This window comes from Salvia splendens, chromosome 3 (assembly GCF_004379255.2).
Source record: "Salvia splendens isolate huo1 chromosome 3, SspV2, whole genome shotgun sequence".
NCBI lineage: Eukaryota > Viridiplantae > Streptophyta > Magnoliopsida > Lamiales > Lamiaceae > Salvia > Salvia splendens.
In genome coordinates, this window is record NC_056034.1 from 7099700 (window position 1) to 7116448 (window position 16749).

At 39.0% G+C, this 16749-nt stretch overlaps 2 protein-coding genes across 2 annotated transcripts; both read left to right on the plus strand.

Annotated features, from left to right (window-relative positions):
- The first annotated feature begins 3488 nt into the window (after nucleotides 1-3488).
- LOC121794649 (U-box domain-containing protein 43-like) lies at nucleotides 3489-7106 on the plus strand. The gene is made up of 4 exons (XM_042192914.1): nucleotides 3489-4794; nucleotides 4920-5223; nucleotides 5304-5788; nucleotides 5875-7106. Exons 1-4 carry the CDS (start codon nucleotides 3598-3600, stop codon nucleotides 6874-6876), a joined length of 2988 nt encoding a protein of 995 aa, XP_042048848.1. The 5' UTR covers nucleotides 3489-3597; the 3' UTR covers nucleotides 6877-7106.
- Nucleotides 7107-10553: 3447 nt separating this feature from the next.
- On the plus strand, nucleotides 10554-11283 carry LOC121793944 (protein yippee-like At4g27740). Its single transcript, XM_042191966.1, has 2 exons — nucleotides 10554-10763; nucleotides 10988-11283. Exons 1-2 carry the CDS (start codon nucleotides 10671-10673, stop codon nucleotides 11210-11212), a joined length of 318 nt encoding a protein of 105 aa, XP_042047900.1. The 5' UTR covers nucleotides 10554-10670; the 3' UTR covers nucleotides 11213-11283.
- The last annotated feature ends 5466 nt before the right edge of the window (nucleotides 11284-16749 follow it).

The window sequence follows — 16749 nt, forward strand, 5'->3', positions numbered from 1 at the left end:
ACCAGGCTCTGATACCAGTTTGTTGTGACAGAATAGAGTAATTGTGTAATCAAGATAAACAGAAACGTAAAGACGACACATATTTACTTGGTTTGTGATAAGGGCGTTTCCCTTAACAAGCACCGGCGGCGAGTTTCGCTCGGCGGTGAAGATACATTTCCGGCGGCCAACAGGCTCGGCGGACGATGGCGGAGTTTCTGTGCGCGGGAGTCGTTCCCGTCGGGCAGATAACTCGGCGGCTGATAGAATACTCCGACGTCCAATTAGGATCGGCGGAGGGAATCCAAAATTAGGATTGGAAAACACACGTTATCTTTGGTGGAGAAAATATTTCATTAATTGATTGAATGAATAAAAAAGATAACAGTCTATCCTATTTATAATGCTACTGACTTAATGAACAAGAAAACAAAGATATAGAAAAAGATATGCTAAATCCCTATAATATCTAAACTAATAGAGGTTCGTATCAACTCCCCCACGGTTAAAATCCACCTTGTTCTCAAGGTGGGAACCACGAAGCAAAAAGGAGAGTTGAAAGCAGAAGCTTCGGCGAGGCAACTCCTCCTGGATCAAACACACACCGAACAGTTGAACGTCTCCCTTCTTCACTTCCATAAAAAATCAACAAAGGAGACCCAACTTTGGCGGAAAAATTCCTTGCCAAATCGAAAAGCTTGTCCACGCCTCCCAGAATGCCCAAGCATGGCATGTCATTACTCGGAGGGATCAACCTTGCATCTTTGTCGAGCGATGTTGATCGATGATTCATACTTGGAACATCACCGACATTCAAATCCACATTGACACAAGCAATTACGGGCAATTCGGTGTAAGCACCATCTCCTTTCTTGCCCAAACAATTTCCAACAACATTTTGGGATGACACTTGAACAACATTGAGTGAGGCGATTATCTTCTCCACTTCACCAATAGAACCATCCTCCTCTTTATCTTCTAGCATTGTCTCCTCATTTTCACCAATCTTCTCATCAGATACCCCAACGAGCACTTGCGGTGGCTCATTGTCGTTCTTGACAATCCCTTTGTTCTTGAGGAACTCTCCAGGGGACTCGTTGTTTGGAACATCAAGAGGAGCGTCGGTAATGTCATTGGGAACATCATCACCGAATACTATAGTGGGAGTATTATCAGTTTTCTCTTCGGCTAAATTCTCATCTTGAATGTTCTCCTCAAACTCATCCCCATCATCCGCATAACAGAGAATGCGTTGTTTACACACATGTCTCATCACCCATTTCTCGGGACAGTGCCAACAGAGACCCAACCTGGACCGTTCTGACTTCTCCGCCTGGGAGACCCGTATTAGAGGCAGGCATGGCTGCTCCGGAGTTTGACTGGTCACACGTGCGGGCTGACTGTACAGGTCTCGCATTGGCTTTTCGGTGGAGTAGCGGGGCTGGTGGGAGGCGGGCTGGACTCGCGCTCTCACCTCCTCCCGAGGGCGAGGTCGGTCCCAGCACGTCTCCGAGCGTCGGGGCCGGTCAACGGTCGGGTAGCCTCGGTCCTGCTGTTGCGCCGGTGGGTCCCAACAGGTAGGTCGGCGCTTGGGCGGTGATGGCGAGTACATATCTAGCTCGTAGGATGAAGAATGTTGGTATGCAGTGGTCCGACGGGTCCATGGTGGGTCCCAGCAAGTGGGCTGTCGGGTATGGCAAGGGTGAAACGGCTGCACGAGTTGAGGGAAATTGTATTTACGATGGCAATAGCTGGCGTAGTCGTATGACATGTCGACGGACTGAATCGTGGTTGTGGTAGAAATGGTGGTGATTTATTTGGGGATATGGATGAACGCAGACGGAGGATGCTGAGCTCTGGATGAAAGCACCAGTTGATAAGGGCGTTTCCCTTAACAAGCACCGGCGGCGAGTTTCGCTCGGCGGTGAAGATACATTTCCGGCGGCCAACAGGCTCGGCGGACGATGGCGGAGTTTCTGTGCGCGGGAGTCGTTCCCGTCGGGCAGATAACTCGGCGGCTGATAGAATACTCCGACGTCCAATTAGGATCGGCGGAGGGAATCCAAAATTAGGATTGGAAAACACACGTTATCTTTGGTGGAGAAAATATTTCATTAATTGATTGAATGAATAAAAAAGATAACAGTCTATCCTATTTATAATGCTACTGACTTAATGAACAAGAAAACAAAGATATAGAAAAAGATATGCTAAATCCCTATAATATCTAAACTAATAGAGGTTCGTATCAGTTTGCCAATTGGCTACATCCACGGACAGGAACGAAGAACAAATTTTATTCAGAGTGTTTTCAGATTTTGGCTACAGATTTCAGATTGGATCTAAGATCACAATCACAGAATTATGTGCTGTACTCCCATATAAATAGACACACATGAGATCCTATCCTAATTAGGAAACATAATCATATCCCAATTAGGAAACAAATGCAAGGCATACTAACGTATATATATTGAAATTGAATTCCTGACTTGGCCATATCAAATCAAGGTATAGATGAAGTTTTTTGTAGTGGTTTTCTCCGTCTCTACAGACAACACTTTTACAGAATGTTCAACAATACAAAGGTTGATAGACGATGTTCACCACCTTAAATAATCACAATAATTTGGAGCTTCAAAATCTAATCCATCAATTTTCTTCTCTTTAAAAAATATGCTTAAAACAGAAAAGCCAAAATATATTAGTGCAGCTGTAGGAATTGTTGAACCCAAGTTTTGACCTTCATGTATTAGTGTTCTACCACTATGACACATATAAGTATAGTATATAAGCTACTGTTTAAAGTAGATCAAAATACTAGTACTCCATATAGGTTATTTTTGGGGTACAATTGTAATTTAAAAAATAGTACAAAATAAATGGTTACTAAAATTTCCATATATTTTGTCAGGGCTATCAACCTTTAAAATACTAATTTGGGAGCTGTTTGTGTTTCCAGTTGATGACTACTTATTTTGTTATATTTAGTTAAATGATTTTTAATATTTTTACTTTTGGGTTTTAGGCATGAAATACTTGAAATGTAAACTTCAGTACATAATGCGAATGTTTATTTTATTTATCCGTAGATCTGTTTTTTTTGGTCCAAGTCGTTTATCTTTACGTAATTGCACCTTTGGTTTATTTTATAGTTTTGTCCGACGCAAAGGCAACACCCTGGAAATTCATCAGATCAAAATCACTCCAATTAACAAACACAATGATTGCTATTAATCAGTTGACTATATGATCGATCACTGTTTGATTAGTCAAGTCAAGGGATAGCAAATATCCAATGAGGAGTGTGTGTAAATTGTCCACCAAAAAAATTAATTAATACACTATTCACCCCAATTACAATATGGAGTATATTGTTACTAGAGTCACTAACCAGCAAAAGATTCCATAACTACCTAAAAAGATAGCCACGTCAACGTTGACTCCAAAGTCAAGATTTATGTACAGCCACACACTTTCTAGTTTCTACAAAACCGCGTATGCAAAGTTGATTCAATTTCCCTGAAATTCCAAACAACCCTCTGCAACAATTTCTTCGCCTCTAGTTTCAATTCAACTTTCAACTACGCCGCTAAAAATTCAATCTTCAAAACTGGAATGGAAAACCACACCTCTCTCGTTGACACAGCTCAATCCATGCTTCAAGCAGTCGCCTTGGCAAGGCAAGTCCTGGTGCACAAGGACAATTTCAAGAGATTCTCTGCTTCCCTCGAGAAAACTGCCATCTTCCTCCAAGAGCTCTCCAAATTCAAAGTCAAGAACTCCGAGACCGTCAGCCGTGCTCTCGAGGCCCTCAAACCGGAGGTCGATGCAGCCAAGCAGCTGGCTGCAGACTGTAGCAATGGCAACAAGATTTACCTCCTCTTGAGCTGCAAGAAGATTGTGGAGAAGATGGAGAGCACCAGCAAGAGCATGAGCCGGGCTATGGCACTCTTCCCGTTGGACTCCTTGGACGTCTCGCCCCAGACGAATCAATGGCTTCTCAATCTCTGCAAGAACATGGAAGAAGCTCAGTATCAAGTCTCTGCAATGGAGGAAGAGATACTGCAAAAGGTCGAAACAGGATTGGAAGACAGAAGAGCTACTGACCGATCTTTCGCAAGCAATCTGCTCCTTCTCATTGCTGAATCCGTGGGGATTTCATCTGAAGAGTGTGATGATTTAAAGATGGAGTTTGAGAGTTTCAAGAATGATATACAGCATATCGAGTCGAGAAATGAGGCTCTGAGGATGGAGCAGATCATTCTAATGCTCGAAAACGCTGATCTGGTTACTACTCCAAAGGAAAAGGAGATGAAGTACTTCACCAAACGCAACTCGCTGGGGAGGCAGCTGCTAGAGCCTCTCCAGTCATTTTTCTGTCCGATCACTGGGGATATCATGATGGATCCGGTCGAGACATCATCGGGTTATACGTTTGAGAGAGAGGCGATTGAGAAGTGGTTAGCTTTAGGGAATAGCCTTTGTCCCTTGACTAAGACCCCCTTGAGCAAACTGTCTGTACGCCCGAATAGAACTCTCCGGCAGTCCATCGAGGAGTGGAAGAACAGGAACATCATGATCAGTATTGCTTCCATGAAACCCGAGATACAGTCAAGTGATAACCAAGAAGTTGTTAATTGTTTGGCAAAGCTTCATGAATTGTGTGAAAAAGGTGAGCTGCATAGAGAATGGGTGGTTATGGAGGATTACATACCGATAATTGCAGGTCTTCTTCATGATAAAAATAGTGAGACAAGATTGCATGCTTTAGCCATCTTGTTTTCCCTTGCAAAGGATAGTGATAATAACAAGGTAAGATCGTCCCCACCTTTGTTTTTGAATGGTTGGTTTAGTTTATAAGAAAATAAACAACTCTCTCACTTAGTTTATATTGATAACTGATGAACACTCACAGCATTGCAACTTACTTATGTCAGGAGGCGATTGCTAATCATAACGACAGCATCAGGCTTGTTGTTTACTCGCTTGCACGCAAAGTTGAAGAAAGCACGCGGGCACTGCAGCTGCTCTTGGAACTTTCGAGGATTGAAAATGTAAGGAATCTCATTGGCGACGCGCAGGGAGGAATACTTCTTCTCGTCACTTTAGCAAACAGCGACGATGCTCAAGCTTCAAAATACGCCCAAGAGCTTCTGGACAGTCTTTCCTTCAATGATAAGAACGTCGTGGAGATGGCAAGGGCAAAATTCTTTAGGCCTCTGTTGCAGCGTCTTTTTGAAGGTACAGCTTCAAAAATAAGTCATCCGAGAAAAATAGTCACTGCATTTCTAATAAATTTTGATGAGTTGATGCCCAAACAGGACCTGTGGCCATTCAAGTAATCATGGCGGATACATTAGCCGATCTTGAGCTGACTGATCACGACAAGCAGTGTCTTTCTAGAGACGGAGCACTGAAGCCTCTTCTTCAGATGCTTCAGCTCGACGATATAGAGGTTAAATCAGTAGCTGTAAGAGCTCTAGACAACCTATCAGGGGTGGCATCAAACGGCATTCAACTGATCAAAGAAGGAGCTAAAAGCCAGCTGTTCGAACTGCTCTTCTGTCACGCTCTATCCCAATTGCGCCAACATGTGGCGAGGATAATCATGCATCTAGCAATGTCCACAGCATCCCCAGATGCTTCTGCAGATCAGATTCGACTTCTGGAAACTGAAGAAGATATTTTCAAGCTATTCTCACTGGTTTCATTTACCGGGCCTGATACACAGGAAACCCTTCTCCACACCTTCCACGCCTTGTGCAGATCGCCTTCTGGTTTGGACATCAGAAGGGAGTTGAGACAGGTAGACTTGTAGTTTTGGCATAAGCATGAAATTTATATATTGGTGCTGATTGTATATCTTCGTGTTATTATGCTGTGGTTCGACAGATCTCTGCTGTGAAAATACTTGTCCAATTATGTGAGCTTGACGACCTTGCTGTGAGGGCAAATGCTGTGAAACTGCTCTATTATCTGACAGAAGATGGCTATCATCCGACTTTTGAGGAACATGTCAACAGGAGGTGCATTACAACGCTGGTCAAAATCATCAACACTTCAGATTGTAAAGACGAGAAAGCTGCTACCATGGGTGTGATCTCTCGCCTCCCCCACAATCCTCAGATGTCCCAGGACCTGTCAGAGTGTGGTGCACTTGAGGTCATCTTCGACTGTCTCAGAAATGTTCGCGCTGCTCACGAAAAAGAGGTGGTCGAAAATGCTGCTGAAGCTCTTTGTCGTTTCACAGTCCCCTCAAATCTTGAATGGCAGAAGAGAGTGGCTGAAGCAGGCATTGTTCCTGTGCTAGTGAAACTGCTAGCCTCCGGAGCCCCTCCCACGAAAAGAAACGCAGCCATTTCACTAAAGCAGCTATCAGAAAGTTCTAGCAGCCTGACCACACCAGTCAAAACCAATGGCTTCCTCAGCTGCTGCTTTGCACCTTCTGGAGAAGGTATCTGCCCTGTCCACACAGGAATTTGCAGCACGGAGACATCATTCTGCCTTTTGGAAGCAGGTGCTGTGAGACCACTCGTGATGGTACTAGGTGAACAAGATGCCCCAGCCTGTGAAGCTTCGTTGGATGCAATCTTGACCTTGATTGAAGGCGTGCAACTACAAAACGGGTGCAAGGTGCTTGAGGATGCTGGTGCAGTGGTTCTGATCATCAAGCTGCTAAACTCGTCTTGCAGCAGCCTGCAGGAGAAAACATTAGGAGCGTTGCAACGGATATTTAGACTCGTGGATTTCAAGACAAAATACGGTAAATCAGCACAAATGTCCCTAGTGGATATCACTCAGAGAGGAAGTAGTAGTACCAAGTCATTGGCTGCCAAAATACTTGCCCAGCTGAACGTATTGAATGAGCAGTCTTCCTTTTTTGATGGCACATAAATGCACAGCAGAAAATGATCATTCTTTACAAGTGAACACTAAGTTTGAGACTTTTTTTTTTTTAGAAAACAGCCACAAACCATTTATTTGTAAATAAAATGTTGTAGTTCTTTCTTTTTTGGCTTGTATTGTTCCTTATTTTTCTTTATCCCTTCTTTTTCTGTTTGTCTTTTCTTGGCCTCTACTAAATTTCCGTTGATAGTTGATATGGGATTGCACTGTTAGAACCATTGAGAATTCAACCAGATTTAACTATTTCATCGTTTTTAACAAAGAAGTTCTTACAATAGTTAGATCGCTGCTTTTCCTACTATTCTAACTACATGGACTTATGGGCAGCAAGAACTATCACGGCTTTGAAGATAAAAATTTACACCAACAGTTCTTTTAAAGGTAGCCTCCATAATTAGTAACAACTGGTAAGACAGGAACCAAAGTAAAAGGGAAATGCTAGGACAAAGAGCCCCTTATGCAAAATGTGTCGATTGGTGCAAACTCACTGGATCCTAAGCGAACCATCTGCAGGTCCCTCACGAAACTCCAACGCACCAGACACAATGTGTAAATCATCTCCTCACTCAGTCAGCCCTACACAGAAGCGTAGAAGTGGTTTTTCATGTTTAGAGCGTTTAATTAATCATCAACGGCTTTCAGTAAAACTCTGATGTCCACTAAACATAGATGGTCAAGCACAGATGAATAGTAATTTCACCTGTCCAGCCTCAAGCTCAACGTTTCCCACAATGCCCACCCTTTGACCTTGGGAGCAGAAAAGCGAGAAAACTGGAGCCTCAAGTATGATGAGTCACGGTCATGCTCATCAAAAGGGTAACTGCATTATGGTGCCAACCAGTGTCGCTTCGAATCACAACAAAAACCGGGTACACAAGCACCCGATTAATTGGCTGTGTATACCACTTAATCATCACAACTCACTTAACGAATATGGCCATTTAAGCTATTAAAACAGTAAAACCAGGAAATTATCAATAGTGGAGTAACATCTTGTTCAAAAGGTACGAAGAACAGATCCGTATTATTCCCTCCGTCCCTATGTAGCTGAGTCGTATTCCTTTTTGGGTTGTCCCACTGTAGCCGAGTCATTTCCTTTTTTGGCAAAGAGTACTTTACTCTCTCTTCATTAAGACCACCAACATGAAAAGGTAAGTCCACCAAAAAAGACAATTTGCAGAATGACTTCCAAACAATCATAATACATTTTTCTAAAGTTGTTCATTTAAAAACCAAGTCCAACAATCCATATTTCTGTACCGAACCAGGAAGCTGAAGCTCACTCGGAAAGCTTACATGACATTCTCCTTCATCTTAAATTCAAATGACAAACTTGCAGGCATGGGCTAAATGCCTAGCATAGCTGCTTACACAATGAGTACATCAAATCAAGATTCTCCTACGCATCTCAGTACACTTTGACAATTTCCACAATATAAAAACAAGCAATCAGGACAACTCAGAGGTGCTGTGGAATTCAACATTTGCCCTTCGGCTTCTAAGAGCATACTCAAAAACAAGCTTAAATGTGTCGCTCTCCGTGCATAAAGGAGTAGTTGGCTGCTAAACTGCAATGCATGGAGATTTCAACACACTCTCTTCTTAAATAGGAATAGTCCACAATCACGCTTTTTATGGAACATCTGAGTAAGAATTCATGCTAAGGATGGTTCCACGTAATTACGAAGTCCTACTTAAATATAGTAGAATTTATTATTGACTCAACAAAGAGGTCATTATGCAAAAGGTGTGTTGAAGGCAAAACCAATATCCTGGACCCTGATTCCTTGTTACCACTTAATCCATTCCTAACACACGTGGATCTTATCTTTAACATGATGATGTCGTGTGATGACATTTTCTGTATATTGAACCACATATGGAGTACAATTTTATACATTGAATGCAGAACATGTAGCTGCTCAACAATTTAACTATACAAAGGCCATACCGCCATGGCAAGGTAGCTGTATCTCTAACAACAAGCATTCCTTCCCTGTCCTCATGTTAGGTCTACTAGGAATATCTACATTATTAAAACAACACAAGAAAGGGAAAACCTAACGACATTACATACACCAAAACGAAACACTGAATCACCAAATCATGATTCTTGACAAAAGTCTCAAAAGATTACTCACTTATTAGCTAAGCCATGTATAATTCTTGACAAATCATGTTGGGTTCGTAATGTATAATTGAAGTAGGAATCGCAATGAGTTCAATTATTCTAGTGGTAGTACACCCTCTAGGCCAGAGTCCGATAGACATATCGCCACTGTTTTTTTTTTTTTTATCTTAATGATGTACTGCAATTCCTATAATGGAGAGGAGTTCTATAATTTTATCTTATCTTAATTATGTACTGCAATTTACTTTTTTTATCTTGGTAGTTTTTTTATTTTTGCATTTAACTCTTATTTGAATCATATTCTTAATGTCGTATAAATATTGAAAATGCAATCTTTTATTTTATGTCAATGATCTATTGCAACTTATTTTTATCTCTAGATAGTTTTTTAATTGCATTTTATTTTATTCAATTAGCCTATTTTCTGTTTCCAAGATTAGGTACATATTGTATTTTATTTTTTATTTCAATTATATTCTTAATAGTTTAATATGAATTTAATTTTCTTTCTTCGTGTATATTTATATATGTTGATATTCTTAATGCTTTGGTATGAATCTAAAAAAATTCAATATTAGATAGTTTGCTATTTTTCTTATTTTTGTTTTATGGTTATAGCTGCCACTTTTACCAACACAAATTGTTAGTTTCGTTATTAATTTATTTTTAACATGTGACGTAGTTATTTTCCGTACAATACATACTCCCATACTAAAAGTTCTGGATCAGCCGTACAATACATACTCCCATACTAAAAGTTCCGGATCAGCCATTGTTGGTAATGGACCTCACACTCTATTTTTATTATAAAACTAATATATTTATATAAGTATGCCTCATATTTCATTATCCTTTTCCACTCATTTTTCATTAAAATTCTTAAAATTTGAGCTGAGTCACATCGAATCAATTAAAAATAGACGAATGGAGTTATAATAGTGTAAGAATAATGGAAGAGAAATAGAGAATACATGAATGAATTTGAAATTGAGACAAATTAATATAAAGAATATTATGACAATCAACTCTCATAATTAGATTTATAATGAAATGCAGTTTTTGATCAAAAATTTTCTCTTCTATCGAATAAGATCATGGATCAAAGTCATACGACACCTTAAAAAATCTATTTAACTTGGGTTGCAAGAGTCTTGTTGGACTTTTATCAGTTTATGGGCCCAGGCTCATTAGTCATGCACGATATGGTGTCTCATTGGCCATAAGCAATTTATAATCATAATTGATGACATTTTGATAACATTTGAGGCGTATGTAGGATTGTATCTTGAGATTAAATATATAATACATTTGATTTATGAAATTTAATCTTATAGTTCAATTTTAGATGAATAATCATGTGGTAATTAATCATAGACACACCAACTAATAAAATCTTATAATTCAATCTTAAATTATGTTTGAGTACTATTATCTAATGTACGAAACCTAATACCATCCAAATAGATAAGAGTAATAATTTCCGTGACGAAATTGGATACCCATAAGTTAACAAGTCAAGGTCTATCTTGTTACCACCAATCAGCAATCACTCTTCAGTCTATAATTTGATTCAAGCAAATCAAACTACAAAATCACAAAAAAAAAACTAAAATTCTTGAAGCATAGATATATCTATTTGATCTGGGATATTATGGATGAGAGTGGAGGGCGTCCACTATACAGTTGCAGAAACTGCCGGAATCCTGTTGCCTTACATGCTTATCTTGAATCCAAAAAGTTTAAGGTCATTATTATTCATTTATTGTTTACTATGTTCAATGTATCTCTATCTAATCTGTATTATATAGTATATCATCATGATCAAACCAGTAGTTCCAAAATTCAAATTCCCCTGACTGATTTATGATATTTATTTATTTATTTGTGAATGGATACAGAGCAATAATTGAGGTGTATAATTTGAAAGAAAAATCATTTAGGGCTAAATATAGTGTTTAAATGAAATAGGCAAAATCTGGGGAGGCCTATATGTTTAGGCAGGCAATGAATGTTGTGGTTGGAGCAAAGGAAGTGAGGCAACTTATGACTGGTGACTACGCAATTGCAAAGATATTCTGCCGCACGTGCGGAGACGAAATGGGCTGGACTTATCTCACCGCTTTTGATGCCCGACAGAAATACAAGGAGGGCAAATACATTCTCGAGAAAGCTAAGATTCTCAAAGAATACTGAGATTTGTTGTTGGAATGTTTGCTTGTAATAATGGATTTTGAATAAATACTGTATTACCAATTTCGATCTTAGCCCAATTTATTTTGAATAATCACACCGCTGAATCTGATCCAAGTCATTAATTGCCCGATGTCGACCTCCATTCTTCATGCTTTAATTTTCTAGTTGAGTGATAGGTTTTTTATTGAATTTTGAGAATTATTATACATTATTTATATATATTTTATACTGATTTAAAATCAAATTTCGGTTTTTTTTATTTTCTCTATAACTTCAAATAGTTGAATAAGATACCAAATAGAGCTTTGATGCTATAAATGTGATCAAACGAAAACGATGCTGATAGTTGTTGGATAACATTTCTTCTATGCAAAATATGTGTATGTCTAAACTAATTTTTTAAAGAAAGATAAATTACAATCATTTATATGTATTTGTTGTTAATAAAAGATAAGAATCCTTTCAAATCTAAACTTGTTGCAAATGATGTCATTATTTGAGAAATGTGGGTATGGATAATCCAATCAAAATAATAAAAAGATGGTGGCGAGCGTGTGGAGACAGAGAGAGGATAGTTCACGCTTGCCGGAAGGAATGTTTGTGGCCCCATAATTTCTTAATTTGCTGCATCTTCACTTCACTTTATAGCATCATTAACCCCGACCCGGATTCACTTCACTTTAAAGCATCATTAACCCCGACCCGGATTCAGGCCTCAAGTCTAAGGCTGAGAAAAAATACCGAAATACCGATATATCGGCCTTATCGTATCGAAAAAATATAAAAAATACGAACGTGATTTTTGGTACGGTATGATACCTTACCGAAATATTTCGGTAAGGTAAAGGTATGAATTTTTATATACCGCGGTATACCGAAATTTGGTATATACCATAATTTAAGGTATATACCGTAAAATATAAATATAATTATATATTGGGTGAATTGCTTAAAAAGTCACAAAATTTGGGGAAAGTTTGATTTTTCCCACAAACTATAAAAGTTGCGCCTAAAGTCATGAACTTTATGGGATCGTGCAAATTTCCCAAACTACCCGACCTGACGACATATTTCCGTTAAAAACTTATTCCACGTGGCATGCCAGATGTGTGACTTGGCAAAATTTCTGAACTCAGGTAATATAACCTCTTTTTGGCTGATTTCGAAAGTGCAACCCCAATTCAATCGACGGAAAACGTAATCGACAAGAGTGAAATCATCGACAAACGGTTTAGGGATGAAATCGACGACGTGTAAAGAAGATTCAATAAAAAAAGCATAAAACGATGTCGTTTTGTGCCCAGTCAGAAATGTTGCCAAGTCTCGCCTCCGGCATGCCACGTGGGATTAGTTTTTAACGAAAATATGTCGTCAGGTCGGGTACTTTGGGAAATTTGCACGATCCGATAAAGTTCGTGACTTTAGGCGCAACTTTTATAGTTTGTGGGAAAAACCAAATTTTCCCCAAAGTTTGTGACTTTTTAGGCAATTTGCCCTTATATATAAAATATATTTTATATATTATTAAATTATAAAATCTATTGTGAAATATAAATATAATATGAATAAAATATAGTATTTAATATATTATTTAAATTATAAAATATACTCAAATATTCAATTTTCATTGATGTTGAATGTAAGGTATACCGAACATTGATACGGCATACCGAAAATGAGGTACGGTATCGGTATGAAAATTCTCCATACCGAAAATAAGGTATACCGAACTTCGGTATACCGAAAATTTTGGTAAGGTAAAGGTATGATTTTTTCGCATACCAAATTTACGGTAAGGTATACGGTATGGTGGTTTCAGTAAGGTATACCGTACCTGCCCACCCCTACCCAAGTCCCTTCTACGTCATCATTCCCCTAAATTTGAGTCCTAGGCCACAACTGCTCTAACCGTGCATGCCCCATCCCGAGCCACAACTTTTAAATTGCACTATTCACAACTCCAGCCTATATTACTTGTAAAAATTGAAAACGTTGAGCAATTATAACACGAGAAATTCATTTTTAATAAAAAAAATAATAAATTATAAACTAAAAAATATAAAAAAAATTAGAATGTTAAAAAAAAGTGCAAAAAAAATTATAAAATAGTGCAAAAAAATCTCGCCTCTCTCCCTCTCCATCTTCTTCCTCTTCCTCCTTCTTCTTCCTCTCCCCCTCCCTCTTCTTCCTCTTCCAAATGCATAAAAATTCAGAACTTGGGGCACAGGAGCGGCCCGAACCCCCTCCAACCGGAAGCTCGCCAGGCCGGACCCTGGGTGTAACGCCCCACTTTGTGAACCCTAATTTTAGAACCCTAAAATTTTGCATTAAATGTTTTAATGCTTTGAAGTATGTGGATTTAAAGATGAGTGAATTAATTGCGTGATTTCTTTGTGACGTAATTCTGTTTTGGGGTTAAGTGTTGGTTTGAATGGTCAATATCGTTGAATATGTGACGTGGAGGTGGAATAGTCAATCTGGTTAAGTTTTATGACGTGGCTCTGCGAATAATTGATGCGAGGTGAAATTTATTGTGGTGAAATATTCTTAAGGGTGAGTGAGATTGAGTAGGTTCATCGATAATTATTTTTACCCATATTTTTGGAAATTTCGACCATGACTACTTATTTGAGAGGAATCCTATTTTCTTGGATTTAATTAATTGCTAGGGATATTTATCCAAATTAAATCCAAAACCCAATTATTCTTTATTTTCTTCATGAGAAAATTTATTCCTTGTGGAAGAAGCATAATTCACGCCACTTCCCTATTTTATTGAGGGAATTATTATTTTTATTCTGCTCCGTATTATTCTACTCCGTGAAATACCAAATTAAATCGTAGGCTAATTAAATAGCCTAGATTTCGAATTCCTCTCCAAAAATCACGCCAACTACACTCTACCATATCTTTCAAATCTTTAATTTATTTAATTAAAGATATTATATTTTGTACTCTACAAATACATGAGAAACCCTAAACCTAGGAATAAAAAAAACACGCCTCCCACTCCCTTGAAATTCACGTCCCACTTCTCCCTCTCCCTCTCAATTTTTCTTCTATTTTTCTCCAAGAATTCTTCATCTTTTAAGAAGAATTTAAGTTGAAGCCTCAAGAATTGTTGAAGAATCAAGATTATACCTTGTTTCTACCGAACGTTTCCATTAAGAAGAGGTACTTTGATCTATCTTTTCTCATCTAACCGATTAATCGGTGTTCTCGAACCCTCATGTATATAGATCGAGTGAAAAGGGGGAAACCAATTTACGAATGGGATGCATGTGTGTGTGGATCGACGTGTGTGTGTGTCGGCGTGCGTGTTTGTGTGGGTGTGTGCGTGGTGTGTTTAAGAACACTCATGCGTGACCATGATTTGATGATAGATCTGGAGTTGTGTATGAATAAATTGATGTGAAGAGCATGTCTTGATTATGAATGTTAATATAAAACGAATAGATGGGCAAAAGGGAAACGTTGGGGGACATGCAAGTTTTTGAGTCAATGATTGAGACTGATTTGTGTTACACATAATTTAAAGGTGATAACTCGCGCTCTCAGCGTGATAGCAAGGGAAAGAAAGTACTTGAGATCTAAGCAGACGAGGTGGGCTTTCTTTTAAAATAAGGACAACGTCCTAAATCTTTATCGTTGAGAATGAAATCTGTGTTTATTATGCCGTGATTTGTTTTGTCGTGCCTATCCCTTGTGGCTCTGCCACTATTATTTAAATCGAATTCGGATCCTCGTAGAGCCGTAAACTCTACTTGGATTAGTGTACACCAATGGTAGACTGTGTGTCAGCGTACGGGTTGGCCGGTCTAGTGACCTGGTTTGCGGCCGCATTCCTTGTCATGTAGAATGAGGATATGGTAAACGTCTATGGGAAAATGACTGATCAGTCGACTTTTGACGATGAAATATTTTGATACCTCGGGCCTTTCTAAAGATAAAACCCCGACGGATACTTGAAAAAGGCATGATAGATAAATAATTTTTCTTTGATAAACTGTTTTTAGCAATAAGTCCACTGAGTATATTATAGTACTCAGCCATGCATATGTTTTCCCTATGTGCAGATTGAGCGGCGACGAGTGGTTGGCAGTGTTGAGCAAATTATTAAATTGATGTGATTCTCTTGAAACTCCGAGTGTCGTCGTGTCTTCACACATGACTTCACTCTTCTCTTGGATGTTTCCGCTAAAACATGATTACTCTTATCGTTGGGTTGATACTGAAACTATTGGATTCTTGTTTTGGATATTGAGACATGTTACGTTTTGGATTATTTTGAACCATGCCATTTTGACCTAAATTATGATAGTCATTCTTCCTTGGATTTCATTGCTAAAGCGTCACCTTTTTTTTCTTATACTTAATTGTTCATTAAATACTTTGGTCAAACCTCTTTGATGAAACCCTAGCCTATTTTCCTTGTTGCAATTAAGTCCGTTTAAGTCGCGATCGCCGCATTTATTCTACCCTAGAAGGGCGGTAGTGACAGTTTTGTATCAGAGCCTCAGTTCTTTCCGCTCTGGACCCAAGAGCCTTGTTGAGTCAAAGTCTATTCATGTGTAAATTTACTAATTGATAATCGTCGAAGGCTCAACACCACGACTCCTCCCCGCCCAACCACGAAGAAAGAGGTAAAAATATTTTTTGTGAGTTTTTGGATTGAATTACAGAAGTTTAGAAATTTCGACGGGAAACATTACCCTTGTAAAAAATGAATTTTATTTGGGATTACATAATTCTCGTGAGATTGTGAAACGCGAAGTATGATTGCAATTATTTGATTATACTATGAAACAACTCATATTGGAAACATGTTTTTTTTCTCTTTCATTGCAACCTTACATGATTACAAATTGTGCGATGAATGTGAAACTTTACGATAATAATGAACGTAGAGGTGTGAAATGCCTAGTGCGAGGCGAGTAGCCTATGGGGAAGTCGGTATACTACGATTCGGCGAAGCACGAAAACGCGCGAACTAATAACCTTGGAATATAAATTCTTGGCATGATGCTACTTACATACCTCTATCTTTTGATATATAGCCATCTACATATGCATCATGTTCTCAGCATTTGTTTTTGAAACTTAAACCCCATTGTTTCCTTCTATCCTTGGGATGATGCTGAGTTTTTTTTAGATGGTCCAACAATATTATGCTCCGATGCGTAATCGTTACGCCAGCAATAGGAACCTCCCAGTTGAGAGCTACAGAGAATACGAGTGGGATGGGGAGATCTTCCTTATGTCCTACGTCACCGAGTTTTACAATCGATGGATGAACGCCTACGCGTATGGGGGAGCCACCCATCACACAGGAATCGTAAGGCTCATCCACACTCTACCATCTCCTTGGAGCGAGTGGGTCGCCCAGGCGGCAGAATCGTTCACATGGTATAGCCCGCCCGAATACACACCGCGGGGGGACATGATCAGCCTTTTAAAGGTACTACTTCCAGCCATGACAGTTGCCTCCGACGGACCGCCACGTGATCCACCTCCACATATCTATCCACCGGGTCAAG

Bases quoted from the DNA above. Each gene is read 5' to 3' on its own strand.
- LOC121794649 (XM_042192914.1), top strand. From the start codon at position 3,598: ATGGAAAACCACACCTCTCTCGTTGACACAGCTCAATCCATGCTTCAA. The intron at 5,224-5,303 runs GTACAGCTTCAA...ATGCCCAAACAG, and splicing joins GTTGCAGCGTCTTTTTGAAG to GACCTGTGGCCATTCAAGTA. The intron at 5,789-5,874 runs GTAGACTTGTAG...GTGGTTCGACAG, and splicing joins TCAGAAGGGAGTTGAGACAG to ATCTCTGCTGTGAAAATACT.
- LOC121793944 (XM_042191966.1), top strand. From the start codon at position 10,671: ATGGATGAGAGTGGAGGGCGTCCACTATACAGTTGCAGAAACTGCCGG. The intron at 10,764-10,987 runs GTCATTATTATT...TAAATGAAATAG, and splicing joins TTGAATCCAAAAAGTTTAAG to GCAAAATCTGGGGAGGCCTA.